Source organism: Triturus cristatus, chromosome 7 (assembly GCF_964204655.1).
Source record: "Triturus cristatus chromosome 7, aTriCri1.1, whole genome shotgun sequence".
In the NCBI taxonomy this organism is placed as follows: domain Eukaryota; kingdom Metazoa; phylum Chordata; class Amphibia; order Caudata; family Salamandridae; genus Triturus; species Triturus cristatus.
This window is the reverse complement of record NC_140590.1, coordinates 1,715,378,929-1,715,392,889: the sequence shown is the minus strand read 5'-3', so window position 1 is coordinate 1,715,392,889 and position 13,961 is coordinate 1,715,378,929. Positions and strand designations below refer to the sequence as shown.

Below are 13,961 nucleotides of genomic sequence, written 5' to 3'. Positions count from 1 at the left end.
CTAAGCCGTACAATCTTGGAGACCAGACTTAACTGTTGATCTGCATCAAGCCGTGTATGAGTCTCAGGCACCAAGGTATTTCCTGCCCCTAGGATAAACTTCGTCAGCACGGAGGACGTTTGCTCCTACAACCTTTACATTTTTTGATGTTCCGTGACCTGCTTTTGGCAGCTGCTGTCATGTTTTCCGAGATGTCCAGGTTTTCCACTTGCTCTCACGTCTGTACTCTCACCTATTCTATCTTTCTTCCCTGACAGTCTTAGATGTTTTATGTTCAGAAGTTTGATTGATAAAGTATCTGCTTTTAAAAAGCCCAGCGGTCCCTGTAAAGATGTTTTTAGTGATATCTTTGGTGATATATATTGGGGGGGGATAGAAAGTCAGAGCTCATAGAGGGCTTATCGTTTGAATACCAGGTGTAGGTGGCTTTCCTTAGGGCAAGTTAAACAGCAGTATGTCTGTCGTGTTCCTGAAGGTTGTCATATGGGCGTAAAATGCCTTGATGTCTACTGAAGATCTGAGGATAAGCAGAGGTGCTTTGCTATGTGCGAGGTAAGGGTTATCCCCTGGATACAACAGAGGAGCTTAACTTGCATGATCTAATGACTTGCAGCTAATGAAGCCTTGGTTGGGTTGATGGAGCATTCCTTATTTGTTGGTACTTCAGAAAACAAGTCACAGAATTTGAACGGTGAGGAGATATAGAAGGAGGTTGTTACAGCAGTACCTTTGTGAGATAAAGGAATTACCATGGCTACTCCTGTTGTAAAGAGTAGATCGTTTGGAATTCCATTGCTACTGCACTACAGAATGCATTCCGTAATTAGTGAGCCAATACTTTAATGTGGAAAGTTAACAAACCGATCTAAAGTTATTAATGTAACATGGAGAGCTACGTGGCAGCTGTGGCATCCTGTTGAAAGTGCAATGGCGTGAGGATTTGTACTTGAGATTTTCTATTTAGGATCCACTCTCTCTTCTGTTAGAGGTGGGATTAGTGTTTTTGAAGTTGTGCATGTTGGTGTTCGAATGACAGAATAGGGTTTTGTTAAAGTGTTCTGTCACTGCAAAACATCAGACCCTAATTCCATGTTACTAAATACCTGTGTCAAAGAACCTCAACTTGCCAGAACTTCACACGTTAGGCCACCGTGAATTGAGTTTTTCAAAATTACATTTGGCCTAGCTTCAAATGTTTACATTGGCTCCCCGCTGGAGAAAGATAATAATGAAAGATTATGTTCGAGGCATGTGAGCTGTAGATCGTATACTTGTGCATAGATCGCCATCTGGTGTTGGGCTCGGATGTTTGCACTTTGTTTTTGTCTTGGAAGAAGTCTTTTGTAGTCACGCGGTAGGTGACTCCTCCTTAGGACGATAGTGCGCATGGGCATCGACTCCATCTCCAGATTGTTTTTTTCTGCCATCTGGTTCGGATGTGACTTGCTGTGCTCCTGGTCGATATCGGTTTCGAATCTCCCTTTGACGCGCAATCCCTCTCCACTTGACGGTATTGTGTCGATTGTTTTCAACGATTGCGTCGAAAAAGGAAACGCAAAGTCCTCGAACCTCGACGCTAGCCGATGGGCCTATCCGCGCCGACCACGCCTGCGGTCAATGGAAAGGACTCCTTTCAAAAAATGCCTCTGGTGTGGTGATAAGTTCCCACACACGGACTTGCACGAGGTCTGTAACCTCTCCCCGGAGCATGAAGACAAGAACTGTGAGGCCTGTTCATCTTTCAGGTTGAAGAAAACCATCTGTGATCATCGGGCTCGACGTCTCGAAATGTCTCGCGGAAGCAGCTCGATTCCGGTCATCTTTGGAGTAGATCCCAATGTCCAGCCGGAGCAACAAGGTGATGAAGAAGACCTCTCCGTTTCCGAAGCCGACGACTCCGACATTGAAGACGAACAGTCTCCCCGGCTCAGCGGTCCGTGAGTACTGAAACCCCTCTCCCAACCAAAACCAAACATAAAGCTCCGGTAACACCCTCGGGCTCGGGTTGACACAGGCAACATGTCTCAGACGCCCCTCCCTCGGACCCGGCTATGAGACCTAAATATAAGTCTTCCAGCTCGGGATCGAGCCAACCCCATTCTGGTGCCGAAAAGTCACCCTCTGCACCGAAGCACAAAACCACAGATGTGCCACACCCTTCCTCATTGACACCGAAGACAGCCTCGACGCCCAAGCCTTCGGCGTCGAAACATACCAAAGACAAATATTTAGAACCAAAAAAGCTTCGGAGCCGAAAACTGCTTTGGGTCCGCAGAAATAGTCAACGCCGAAAAAAGTCTCAGTCACAAACTCCTAGAAAAAAACCTAAGGACGCCAAGACCACACACCAAGCCTCAGAGACTCGGCTCAAAGAACACTTGGACCCAAAATCTTCGGCACCGAAAAAAGACAATTTACCCATGGAACCTGTACCTAATTTTTGGGATCCCAAACAAAAACACTTTCTGTTGATCCAGAGACTGGCAAAGTTGTCGCCAAGCCTCCAAAAAAGAGGAAAATGGACACTTCAGAGGAACCTGCAATACCCTTAAAAAGAAAGGAAATGAGTACTAACACCTCACCACCTCCTTCTCCTCCTCCAGCTGATCCAAATCTTCTCATTTCTCCTCCACGCTCCCCATATATTGTTTCACCTCAAACATCAGATACTGAGGATGATCATACCAATGGGGGTGGGAATATAGATCCACACGGGGATGATGATGCACATACCATCCCACATGATGAAGACCCTTGGGATGACCATAACACAGATCCCGATCCACATAACGACCCGGACCTCTATCCATCTAGGCCATCACCACCAGATGACCATTATGGGTATACACAACTTACCAATAGGGCTGCCCAATACCACGGGATACAGTTCCAGTCTGATCCCTTGGAGGATGATTTTTTACTCGAAACCTTTGCACCTTCGCAAAAGTCCACTCACACATTGCCAATGTTAAAAGGCATGCTCAAACATGCCCCCAAAGTTTTTAAGGACCCTGTGAGAGCTAGGATTCTAAACACCAAGATAGATAAGAAGTATAAGGCAGCTCCCAATGACCCAATTTACATTAAAGGTCTAATGCACGCAAGAGGGCAAACTCGCAAAGTACAGGCAACACCCCCCCTCCTGATAAGGAGTCCAAGATAATAGACGCATCTGGTAAACGTATTGCGTCACAGACTGCAAATCATTGGCGTATTGCTGTGCCCAAGCTTTACTGGCCAGGTACGACAGGGCTCATTATGACGAGCTTGAAAATCTCATGGAACACCTTCCTGACCAAAACAAACAAAAGGCCAACAACTTTATACAAGAGGGGAAATTGATCACAAACACCTCAATTAAATGTGCGCTTGATGCGGCTGATACCGCATCTCCCGCTATTAACACTAGTGTTTTGTTGCGCAGGCACACTTGGCTCCGAGTCTCCGGATTCAAACAAGAGGTACAATCTGCTATTTTAAATCAGCCCTTTGATCAAGATCATCTTTTCGGGCCCTCAGTGGACACGTCTTTAGAAAAGATGAAAAAAGATACGGAAACTGCTAAGTCCATGGGGGCCTTACAATTTCCTTCCCCTAAAGGCTCTTTTCGCCGCTCCTTCTACAGAGCTGACTCCAAAACCATTGGCTCAGAACACACCTCTTCGTCCTATAAGAGCCCCGCTCAAACATCCTCCAAAGGATACTTTCGCAGAGGCAACAATGGTAAAGGAAGAGGCTGCGGCAACAATAACCACACCTCCCCTACCACCAAACAGTGACTTCCCAGCACTTCCCCCCCCCCCCCCCCCCCCCGATCATCCCACTCTTGTCGGGGGACGTCTCTCACAGTTCCTACCTGTCTCGAATTCAATCACAACAGACAAGTGGGTAAGGCAAATTATCCAGTATGGTTACTGCCTGGAACTCACCTCTACCCCCCAAAGATTCCTCCCAAACAACGTCCAATGTCCTCGGAACATTTAACACTTCTCAAACAAGAGGTTCTCTCCCTATTACAAAAACATGCAATAGAACCAGTCCCCTTGCCTCACCAACGCACAGGGGATTACTCCCTCTATTTCCTAATTCCAAAAAAGGACGTATCTCTCAGACCCATATTGGACCTCAGACCGCTAAATCTCTGCATTCAGTCGGATCACTTCCACATGGTCACTTTCCAACAGGTGCTCCCACTACCTCAACAAGGCGACTTTCTCTCCACTTTCGATTTAAAGGACGCCTACTTTCATATTCCCATTCACCCCGCTCACAGGAAATATCTCAGGTTCACGGTAGATGGGCAACTACCAATTCAAGGTCCTCCCATTCGGAGTGACTACAGCACCCAGAGTCTTCACCAAGTGCCTCGCAGTAGTTGTGGCCCACTTAAGAAGGCAATACATTCACGTCTTCCCTTATCTGGACGACTGGCTCATAAAAGCCAACTTACACAGCAGCTGTGTGCAACACACACACAGATTAATCCAACTGCTTCATGACTTGGGATTCACTGTAAACCTCACCAAATCCCATCTTCAACCATCCAACAGACCACAGTATCTACGGGCTACAATAGACACATCAAAAGCTCTAGCATACCCCAAGCCAATCAGGATAAGCACCATACAAGCTCTAATAGCAACATTTCAGCCTCAACAGTCACTACCAGCGCAAGTGTTCATGCAGCTAATCGGGATGATGGCCTCTTGCATGCTCATCGTCCCGTATGCACGACTCCATATGCGTCCCTTACGAGAGTGTTTGACACGTCATTGGAACCAGACTCAAGGTTTGCTAACAGATCTGGTATTGGTAGATGACCGCACTCATCGCTCTCTGCAGTGGTGGAACACACAAAACCTTTCCAAAGGGCGGCCGTTCCTCGACCTGGTTCCACAGGTAGTGCTAACAGCGGACGCATCGCTCACCGGCTGGGGAAGCTCATCTCCAGACCCATACCATTCAGGGCATATGGTCCACTCAACAAAAACAATTCCACATAAATTACCCAGAATTGTTGGCAATCTTCCTAGCGTTTTAATCTTTTCAACTCCACCTCATGAACAAAGCTGTCCTGGCCCGTACGGACAACATGACAGCAACGTATTACATACAAAAACAGGGGGGGGACACACTCTGCAGCTTTCACACCTTGCTCAAAGCATATGGAGATGGGCCATTCCCCAAAACATATATCTCCTTGCAGAACACCTCCCAGGAGTACACAATCAAATTGCGGATCTGCTCAGTCGTCAAACACAGCAGATCCACAAATGGGAACTTCATCCTCAAGTTCTGCTTCCATTCTTTCAAATGTGGGGCTACCCAGAAATGGACCTGTTCACCACACACCAAAACGCACAAAATGCCCAAGCTTCACCTCCAGGTATCCACACCCTCTGTCCAAAGGCAATGCGCTATGGATGAACTGGTCTGGCAAATTTGCTTACACTTTTCTGCCTCTCCCACTCATTCCGCTAGTGGTTTGGAAACTCAAACAGCATTCCCTCACAATGATCCTGGTTGATCCAACATGGGCCCGACAGCCATGGTTCACAACCCTCTTGGAACTATCAGTAGTTCCTCATCAAAAGTTACGCCTCTCACCCAAGCTTCTCACTCAGAATCATGGAGAGATAAGGCATCCCGATCCCAGTCAACTCAACCTTGCGATCTGGCACCTGAAGTCTTAGAGTTTGGCTACCTTAATCTCCCGCCAGACTGCATGAACATCATTAAAGAGGCTAGATATCCTATGCCGCAAAAGTGGAAAAGATTTGTAATTTACTGTACAGATAACAAAATCAACCCACTAGATGCTTCTATTCAAGACATCATCTGTTACCTTTTGCATTCACAATGTAACCTAGCGTATACATCCATTAGACTACATCTCGTGGCAATAGCAGCCTGTCTCCAAAACAGACAACACTTGCCTTTGTATAGGATACCAGCTATCAAGGCATTTATGGAAGAACTTAAAAGAATAATTCCATGTAGAGTTCCGCCCTCTCCGGTATGGAACCTAAATGTGGTACTTACCAGGCTCATGGGTCCCCCATTTGAACTTATGCATAAATGCGAATTACAATTTCTCACCTGGAAAGTAGCTTCCCTTGTTGCGATCACATCTCTCAGAAGAGTCTGTGAACTCCAGGCATTAACCATACAAGAACCATTTCTCCAAATCCATCTTAACAAAGTGGTTCTTAGGACTAACCCAAAATTTCTACCTAAAGTCGTCTCTGCTTTCCACCTTAACCAGTCTGTAGAACCCCCAGTGTTTTTCCCTCGACCAGACACAGTAGCAGAACGGGCTCTTCACACGCTAGACGTAAATAGAGCGATACTTTACTACATTGAAAGAACAAAATCCTTTAGAAAGACTAAACAACTTTTTGTGACTTTCTCCCCACCTCATAAAGGCAATTATATCTCAAAAACAGGAATTGCAAGGTGGATTGTTAAATGCATCCAAATATGATATGCTAAAGCTAAACGCACCTTAACCATTCCCCCTAGGGCTCACTCCACACGTAAACTAAGGGCATCTATGTCATTCTTAGGAAACATTCCCCTAGATGACATCTGCAAAGCAGCAACTATCTGTTCCAGTACTATCCTACTTAGATACGTTATACATGGACATCCTTTTCTATTTCTTACTAACTCCATCACCCTCCATGGCAAAAGCAATCTGGAGATGGAGTCGATGCCCATGCGCACTATCGTCCTAAGGAGGAGTCACCTACCTCTTGACTACAAAAGATTTCTTCCAAGACAGAAACAAAGTGCAAACATCCGAGCCCAACACCAGATGGCTATATATGGACATGTATACGAATCTACAGCTCTACATGCCAAGAACAGATGCATACTGGTAAGTAGCATTTTCCTTATTTCTCAAAGCTATCTACCACATTGGACCAGCGTATTTGCTCAGCAAATGACATATCTAACAATACATCTGTAGTTCTAGCTTACTACTGAAGATTCTTATCGGAGTCCCATATTGTTATTTTTATTTTATTTTGTGATTTCTCCCTCTTACAGTTTGGTTTTATGGGAACAGCCTGCTACAAGCCCCTGAAGGTGGCTAGTAATAAGTGCACATGGGTGAGGTGTTGAGGTCTACCTCTGGACCTGCAGAGAATTGTTTCAACAGCAGTGTGCGTTTGAGCATGAAAGTGGACTAAAGCGGGAGAGGGCTGTCATGTACATATCCGCAGGTTGTTCCCAACTTCCCCATGTAAGTTGCCCTTTAGAAAGGAAGTGCTCACATTTGCAAATTTCTACAGTAATGAATGAAGAACTACATCCTGGAAAATCAGGTTTTCTAATTTTAATACCAGACTTTGTTAAAGGCCATTTTAATAATCTTTTGAATTCTATTTGTTTAGAAACTCCAAACAACCCCTATTATTGAGGATGTTGGGCAAGGAATGTTTAACACTATTGAACAAAACCCTGTTTCGCCATAGTTTTACCCTGTGGAATTTTGTATTGATTATATAACATTTTAGAAATGTAATTAAATCCCAAGACTTAGTCTATCATACTGTGTAGTTTCTACTTGAATAAACCTTTCTTTAAACAAAACTTTTAACACTCACTTGGTGATTTCTCTTTTTCAGTGCCTCTTTTTCTAGCACATCTAAAGAGGTGCCCACTATGAAGGACTAGGTTGAAACTGGGTTTTCTAGTCTGTAGAGATGTGTAGTTCCTGCAGGACAGGAAGTCGACAGGGAATAAAGTATTCCAATTCAGACTTCAACCTAACGAAAGAAAGTGCACAAGGGAAGGGGATCCCTTCAGGGTGGAACTAGAACCCTCACACACCCAGCAAGCTAGGTGTCATGCTTCATCATCTGGGTTCTGCTCCTCGTCGGGTCGGCGGTGCAATACCCGACGGGCACCCATACAGGGGCTCTTTGTCGGAGATCTTTTGTTCCCTGCCGTATGGTGCATGCGTGTGAGGGCCCGGGAGTGTAGATGTAGGTGATTAAAAAGGTTGGTTAATCTGAAATTGAAGTTTATTGGCTCAGTCAACCACCTAGTTAAAAAAGGGGAGTGAGTGGCGTAAAAGCTATCTATGCTCACAACGGATGAGTGGCTAGCTACGCTCGACTCTTATGGTCAACATGTTTCGCGCGCATTGAGTCAGGGGGATCTCGTGGCGCTTCGTCAGGACCTATAATGAAGTGAAGTGTGCTCGAAAAAAACTATCTACAGTGTGGTGAGAAAAACAAGGGTGAGAACAAATAAGTCGATCAACCCTTAATAGGCGCCCCTACCTTATTTATTGATTTAAGAGGGGGTCACCTAGAGAAAGGAAACAATCAACAAAATATATATGAGAACCCAAAGCCACCCTTGCAATTGTAGGCATTATAACATAAAAGTTGAGTCGAACACCACTCGTGCAGTAAAGTGGTGATCATATTCTTATCATCCAGATTATCAATTATACTGGATGCCTACCAGTTATCTGATCAGGTAATCATTACATGACATTAGACAAGGTAGGGCAAGGTAAAAAACGGTTAAAACAAGTAGCACAGTCAGGTTCTGGTTGGAAGTACAGCCCTTTATAAAAGGAAAGAAGTCATGGTTACGTCAGGACTCACCAATTCATGTTAAAAAGAGCTCCTCATCAGGTGCATGGCGCGTCCACAGGGGGAGAAACACATTCGTTCCCTAAAGTATAATGGTGTTATGGGGAAAGGTAGAGGCATAGGTAGATATCATAAACATGAAGTCATAGGAGAGAGATCTCCACTAAGTAACACGAGAACATATTGAAATGAGCGTGTGACACCTCTCATGTGCACTGGTACTCTGATAGTAAATGTGGTTACCCAGGTGCAGTTAACCGGGGATGGGACTGAGATGTGCAAGTCCCGGATGGTGAAAAGTCTAAGTTCGAAAGTAATGAATCGTAGTGACGGATTCTAACTTATTGTGAGCTTAAGTTAGGAATCAGCATTTCTTCGCTGCTGAGCCCAGTGTAATTTGGGCGTGTCGAAGTGCTCACATGCAAGCTAAACAACCGTGTACCGATGGTAGGCAGTGCTCCGGAAACCTGCGTTAGTTTTATAAGTGTCTAGAGCGCCCAAGGTCTGCCCAGGTATTAGGAAACCACCCTCCAAATTGCGCGCCGGTATGTACTTACTATACAGACATCCCCTGGAGGTTATTCAACCTGCCCGCGTCGCCGAACCCGGAAGCTGGATAGTGGGTCGGTTACGCATACATTTATTCAGGTCAGGATTGGATAAGAGCCCGAGTGGTTTACAACTCAATGAAACGAGCAAGAAATAACAACCGTGAGGCACTTCTGGAAGTAAGACCAAAAGACACCAGAGAGATCATCACATGTGTGACATCCTTCACACCAGAGTCCAAGAACCTTAAGAAAGTGATAAAGAAACACTGGGGAATACTATCTGCAGGCACACTCATGATTCCCCCTCCGCGTTTCGCTTTCAAAAGGACTAACAATTTGAGGGACACCCTGATACACACGAGACCGAAAAAACAAACAAATCCAGCACACAATACCCTCTGGAACCTTCCACCTGTACAGGGGCATTACACTTGTGGAGGGTGCTCCTGCTGTGGGCAAACAATTGTGGCCAAATCTATTCGCCTCACTGATTCTTTCGAATGGGCCCTCAAAAGACACACTAATTGTAATTCTACGAACTGTGTCTATTTACTAATTTGCCCTTGTGACCTTCACTATATAGGGATGACGACACGAGCTGTGAAAACACGCATCACCGAACATAAGAGCAACATTAGATGCGGTAAAACCACCACAAAACTCTACAGTCATTGTCTTGCATGCAAACACAGCCCGACTGATCTACGTTGGATTGTCCTTGAGAGCCAACCTGTTATGTCTCAACATGCCCTACTCAGGCTCGAACAACGCTGGGTACATCGCCTTTCGTTGGATAGACTTGGCCTCAACGATGATATACCCTGGTCAATGATATCTAACCGATAGGATACGGGTCTTCCGATATAGCTGAGGGGGCAGGATAATACTCACACTACCCTAGGTACCTACTGATACTTGGTCTTCGACTTAAACCCACCTCTGTACGACATACCAGGGACATAATCCTCAAGGACCCGTTTGACTGTATATATTTCTTATATACATTATCATTTCTGCCCATGATTTATTAACCATCTTGGTTATGTAGACCAACACCATTACATCATGGCCCCCGAGTTTGCTACCCCGACTCAGCACGTGGGTGAAGAACCACTTACTAAGAACAGTAACTGTGGGGTGTGAGATACGTTAGTCATCCACAGCACACACACATGACTGTGGTCTTTCAATCCCATAAAGTATTAGAGGACCACTTTTTGCCGGTCACCACATGGCGATCATGATGAGCGACGTCTCGATCCCAATATTATGTCTTTCATTTTTTGTGGATATTGTTTTAGACGTATCCCCCACATGGGGAAACATTACATTTCAAACACATGATACGCTCCACTTTTTGCCCGTGCCAACATGGCGCCCACCACATAAAACCTCTCTATATCCGCTATTATGTACGTGCCTCCATCTCCCATTGAATGCTAGAGACACATCAACGCCATACCAACCCATACAATTGGCCAACGAGATGTGTCATCAAGACCGTGATCGGTCCGCTTGCAGTCACGTGTCGGGCTCTTATCCAATCCTGACCTGAATAAATGTATGCGTAACCGACCCACTATCCAGCTTCCGGGTTCGGCGACGCGGGCAGGTTGAATAACCTCCAGGGGATGTCTGTATAGTAAGTACATACCGGCGCGCAATTTGGAGGGTGGTTTCCTAATACCTGGGCAGACCTTGGGCGCTCTAGACACTTATAAAACTAACGCAGGTTTCCGGAGCACTGCCTACCATCGGTACACGGTTGTTTAGCTTGCATGTGAGCACTTCGACACGCCCAAATTACACTGGGCTCAGCAGCGAAGAAATGCTGATTCCTAACTTAAGCTCACAATAAGTTAGAATCCGTCACTACGATTCATTACTTTCGAACTTAGACTTTTCACCATCCGGGACTTGCACATCTCAGTCCCATCCCCGGTTAACTGCACCTGGGTAACCACATTTACTATCAGAGTACCAGTGCACATGAGAGGTGTCACACGCTCATTTCAATATGTTCTCGTGTTACTTAGTGGAGATCTCTCTCCTATGACTTCATGTTTATGATATCTACCTATGCCTCTACCTTTCCCCATAACACCATTATACTTTAGGGAACGAATGTGTTTCTCCCCCTGTGGACGCGCCATGCACCTGATGAGGAGCTCTTTTTAACATGAATTGGTGAGTCCTGACGTAACCATGACTTCTTTCCTTTTATAAAGGGCTGTACTTCCAACCAGAACCTGACTGTGCTACTTGTTTTAACCGTTTTTTACCTTGCCCTACCTTGTCTAATGTCATGTAATGATTACCTGATCAGATAACTGGTAGGCATCCAGTATAATTGATAATCTGGATGATAAGAATATGATCACCACTTTACTGCACGAGTGGTGTTCGACTCAACTTTTATGTTATAATGCCTACAATTGCAAGGGTGGCTTTGGGTTCTCATATATATTTTGTTGATTGTTTCCTTTCTCTAGGTGACCCCCTCTTAAATCAATAAATAAGGTAGGGGCGCCTATTAAGGGTTGATCGACTTATTTGTTCTCACCCTTGTTTTTCTCACCACACTGTAGATAGTTTTTTTCGAGCACACTTCACTTCATTATAGGTCCTGACGAAGCGCCACGAGATCCCCCTGACTCAATGCGCGCGAAACATGTTGACCATAAGAGTCGAGCGTAGCTAGCCACTCATCCGTTGTGAGCATAGATAGCTTTTACGCCACTCACTCCCCTTTTTTAACTAGGTGGTTGACTGAGCCAATAAACTTCAATTTCAGATTAACCAACCTTTTTAATCACCTACATCTACACTCCCGGGCCCTCACACGCATGCACCATACGGCAGGGAACAAAAGATCTCCGACAAAGAGCCCCTGTATGGGTGCCCGTCGGGTATTGCACCGCCGACCCGACGAGGAGCAGAACCCAGATGATGAAGCATGACACCTAGCTTGCTGGGTGTGTGAGGGTTCTAGTTCCACCCTGAAGGGATCCCCTTCCCTTGTGCACTTTCTTTCGTTAGGTTGAAGTCTGAATTGGAATACTTTATTCCCTGTCGACTTCCTGTCCTGCAGGAACTACACATCTCTAGTTGATACAGTTACTTAGGGCCTATGTGTAGGACCTCGTTAAAAATAGCCCACCTTTCACTCTCCTTCCTTTTGTTGAACTTTTCTAGTCTGTACCCAGTATTTCATGATCACGGCATTGGTGAATAGTTTGTAACGAGGTGTTAAGGCATCTTTGTAGTGGATTCAACAGCTTTTATTTTTCTTTTATTCTTTATTTAACTTTATTTTTTGCCACCATGTTTTCACATTATTATGCACCGCAAACCTTTTTTGTCTTTTTTTCATAAATAAGGGCTGTATCTCACTTTAGGGTCTTGTCCATCCTCCCCTCCCTGTCACAGTTCCATGTAATTTGGGTGAAGCCAAGAAATCTTATTTATTGAGGAAGAAAGTTGTAAGTACCTCTCCAAAGTGTTATACTATTGCACTTAATGAAGATATTGAAAGCACAAAACTGCTCAAGACACCTACAGTGGTTTGTTATTATTAATGGTGAGATAATTTGATCTTTAGGAATCTGCTATGTTGCAGCAGAAGGACAAATATATTGTGGTGATTGACATTGTTTGACAGTAGCGTTCATTATTCCTCCTCTCTCATCCCAGTACTCCTGCACAGGAGAGGATTTAGTCAAGTTTCATTTTATCCACACCCATCTTTTTATTTTCAAAATCAAAATTTCATCTTGCACTTTATTATCTTTTCTTTCCCATCACCTTGTAGGGGAAAATTACATCCTTGTCTATGAAGAGGAAGGCGGAGTCAGAGGAGGAGGAGAAGGAGGACCAGCCAACGCCGCCTGCTCCTGTTCAGCCTATGCCAAAGGCAGCCACTCCAGCTCCAAGCCCTAGGCCCATAGAAGAAAAAAGTGTCCACCCTGGTGAGACAAAACCTACTCTTCATGCACATCATTTCCGTTACTCTAGTTTAGAGTTTCCCAAACTGTGGGTTGCGACCCAATTATTGGTGAGTCACGAGCCAGTTTTTGGTGGGTCGTGAAAGTCAAAGCAATAAATAAAGATGCCTTTTAATTCTGTATTTATACCACATGTGATTCTGTAATCCCTGTATATTGGCCTGTCTCTAATTTCTTTATAATCTGTGACTTGTGATGGACCCAGTCACCGATCATAAAGAAAAGATGCCAGAACTTGACTATTATAAGTTATTACATTCGAGTTCCGGCGTCACAATGCCTTTTGCCAGAGGTAGCACCTGAGATGAAAGCCAGGTCAGGTCACGTGCATAATTAAAGCCGCTGTTCAGCAATAAAAATTGAAAATTGCTTTTCTGTCTCTGCTGTATTTTTCAAGTTTATAGTGACAAGCAGAGATAACATGTTTATTTTTGGCGTTCTGCATGTATCTACACATTCTGAACTACTGCAGCTTTTCATTTTTTTTTTTAACTGATTTGTATTGAACTGTTTATAATATCTGTTTGCTTCAAATATTTAACCGTTTTTTGATGTGTTTAATTTTGCACATTGAGGTTTTATTTTATTCTTCATGTTTGCAAACATGTTTGCTCATTCACATGAAAGAGTTCCGCACTAAGGTTTTTATGGGTGGTGTGTGGGAAATGTGATGGTGTGACCATATATTATATGGGATAAAGTAATCCCTGGCTTACTTGCTAAGGATAGTGCAAGTCATCTCGAAGTTCCATAACCTTATAAAGGAACTTGGCCTTTGACCTTGTTCCTCT

General features: G+C 44.5%; 1 protein-coding gene across 2 annotated transcripts in view; it reads left to right on the top strand.

Moving 5' to 3' along the window:
* Positions 1 to 13,961, top strand: part of PHC1 (polyhomeotic homolog 1) — a 189,594-nt gene that overhangs the window by 68,625 nt on the left and 107,008 nt on the right. For both annotated transcript variants that reach the window (XM_085619935.1, XM_085619936.1), the window contains one exon: positions 12,978 to 13,134. In XM_085619935.1, the coding sequence (XP_085476061.1) occupies positions 12,978 to 13,134 (157 nt within the window). The remainder of the gene's footprint in view (positions 1 to 12,977; positions 13,135 to 13,961) is intronic.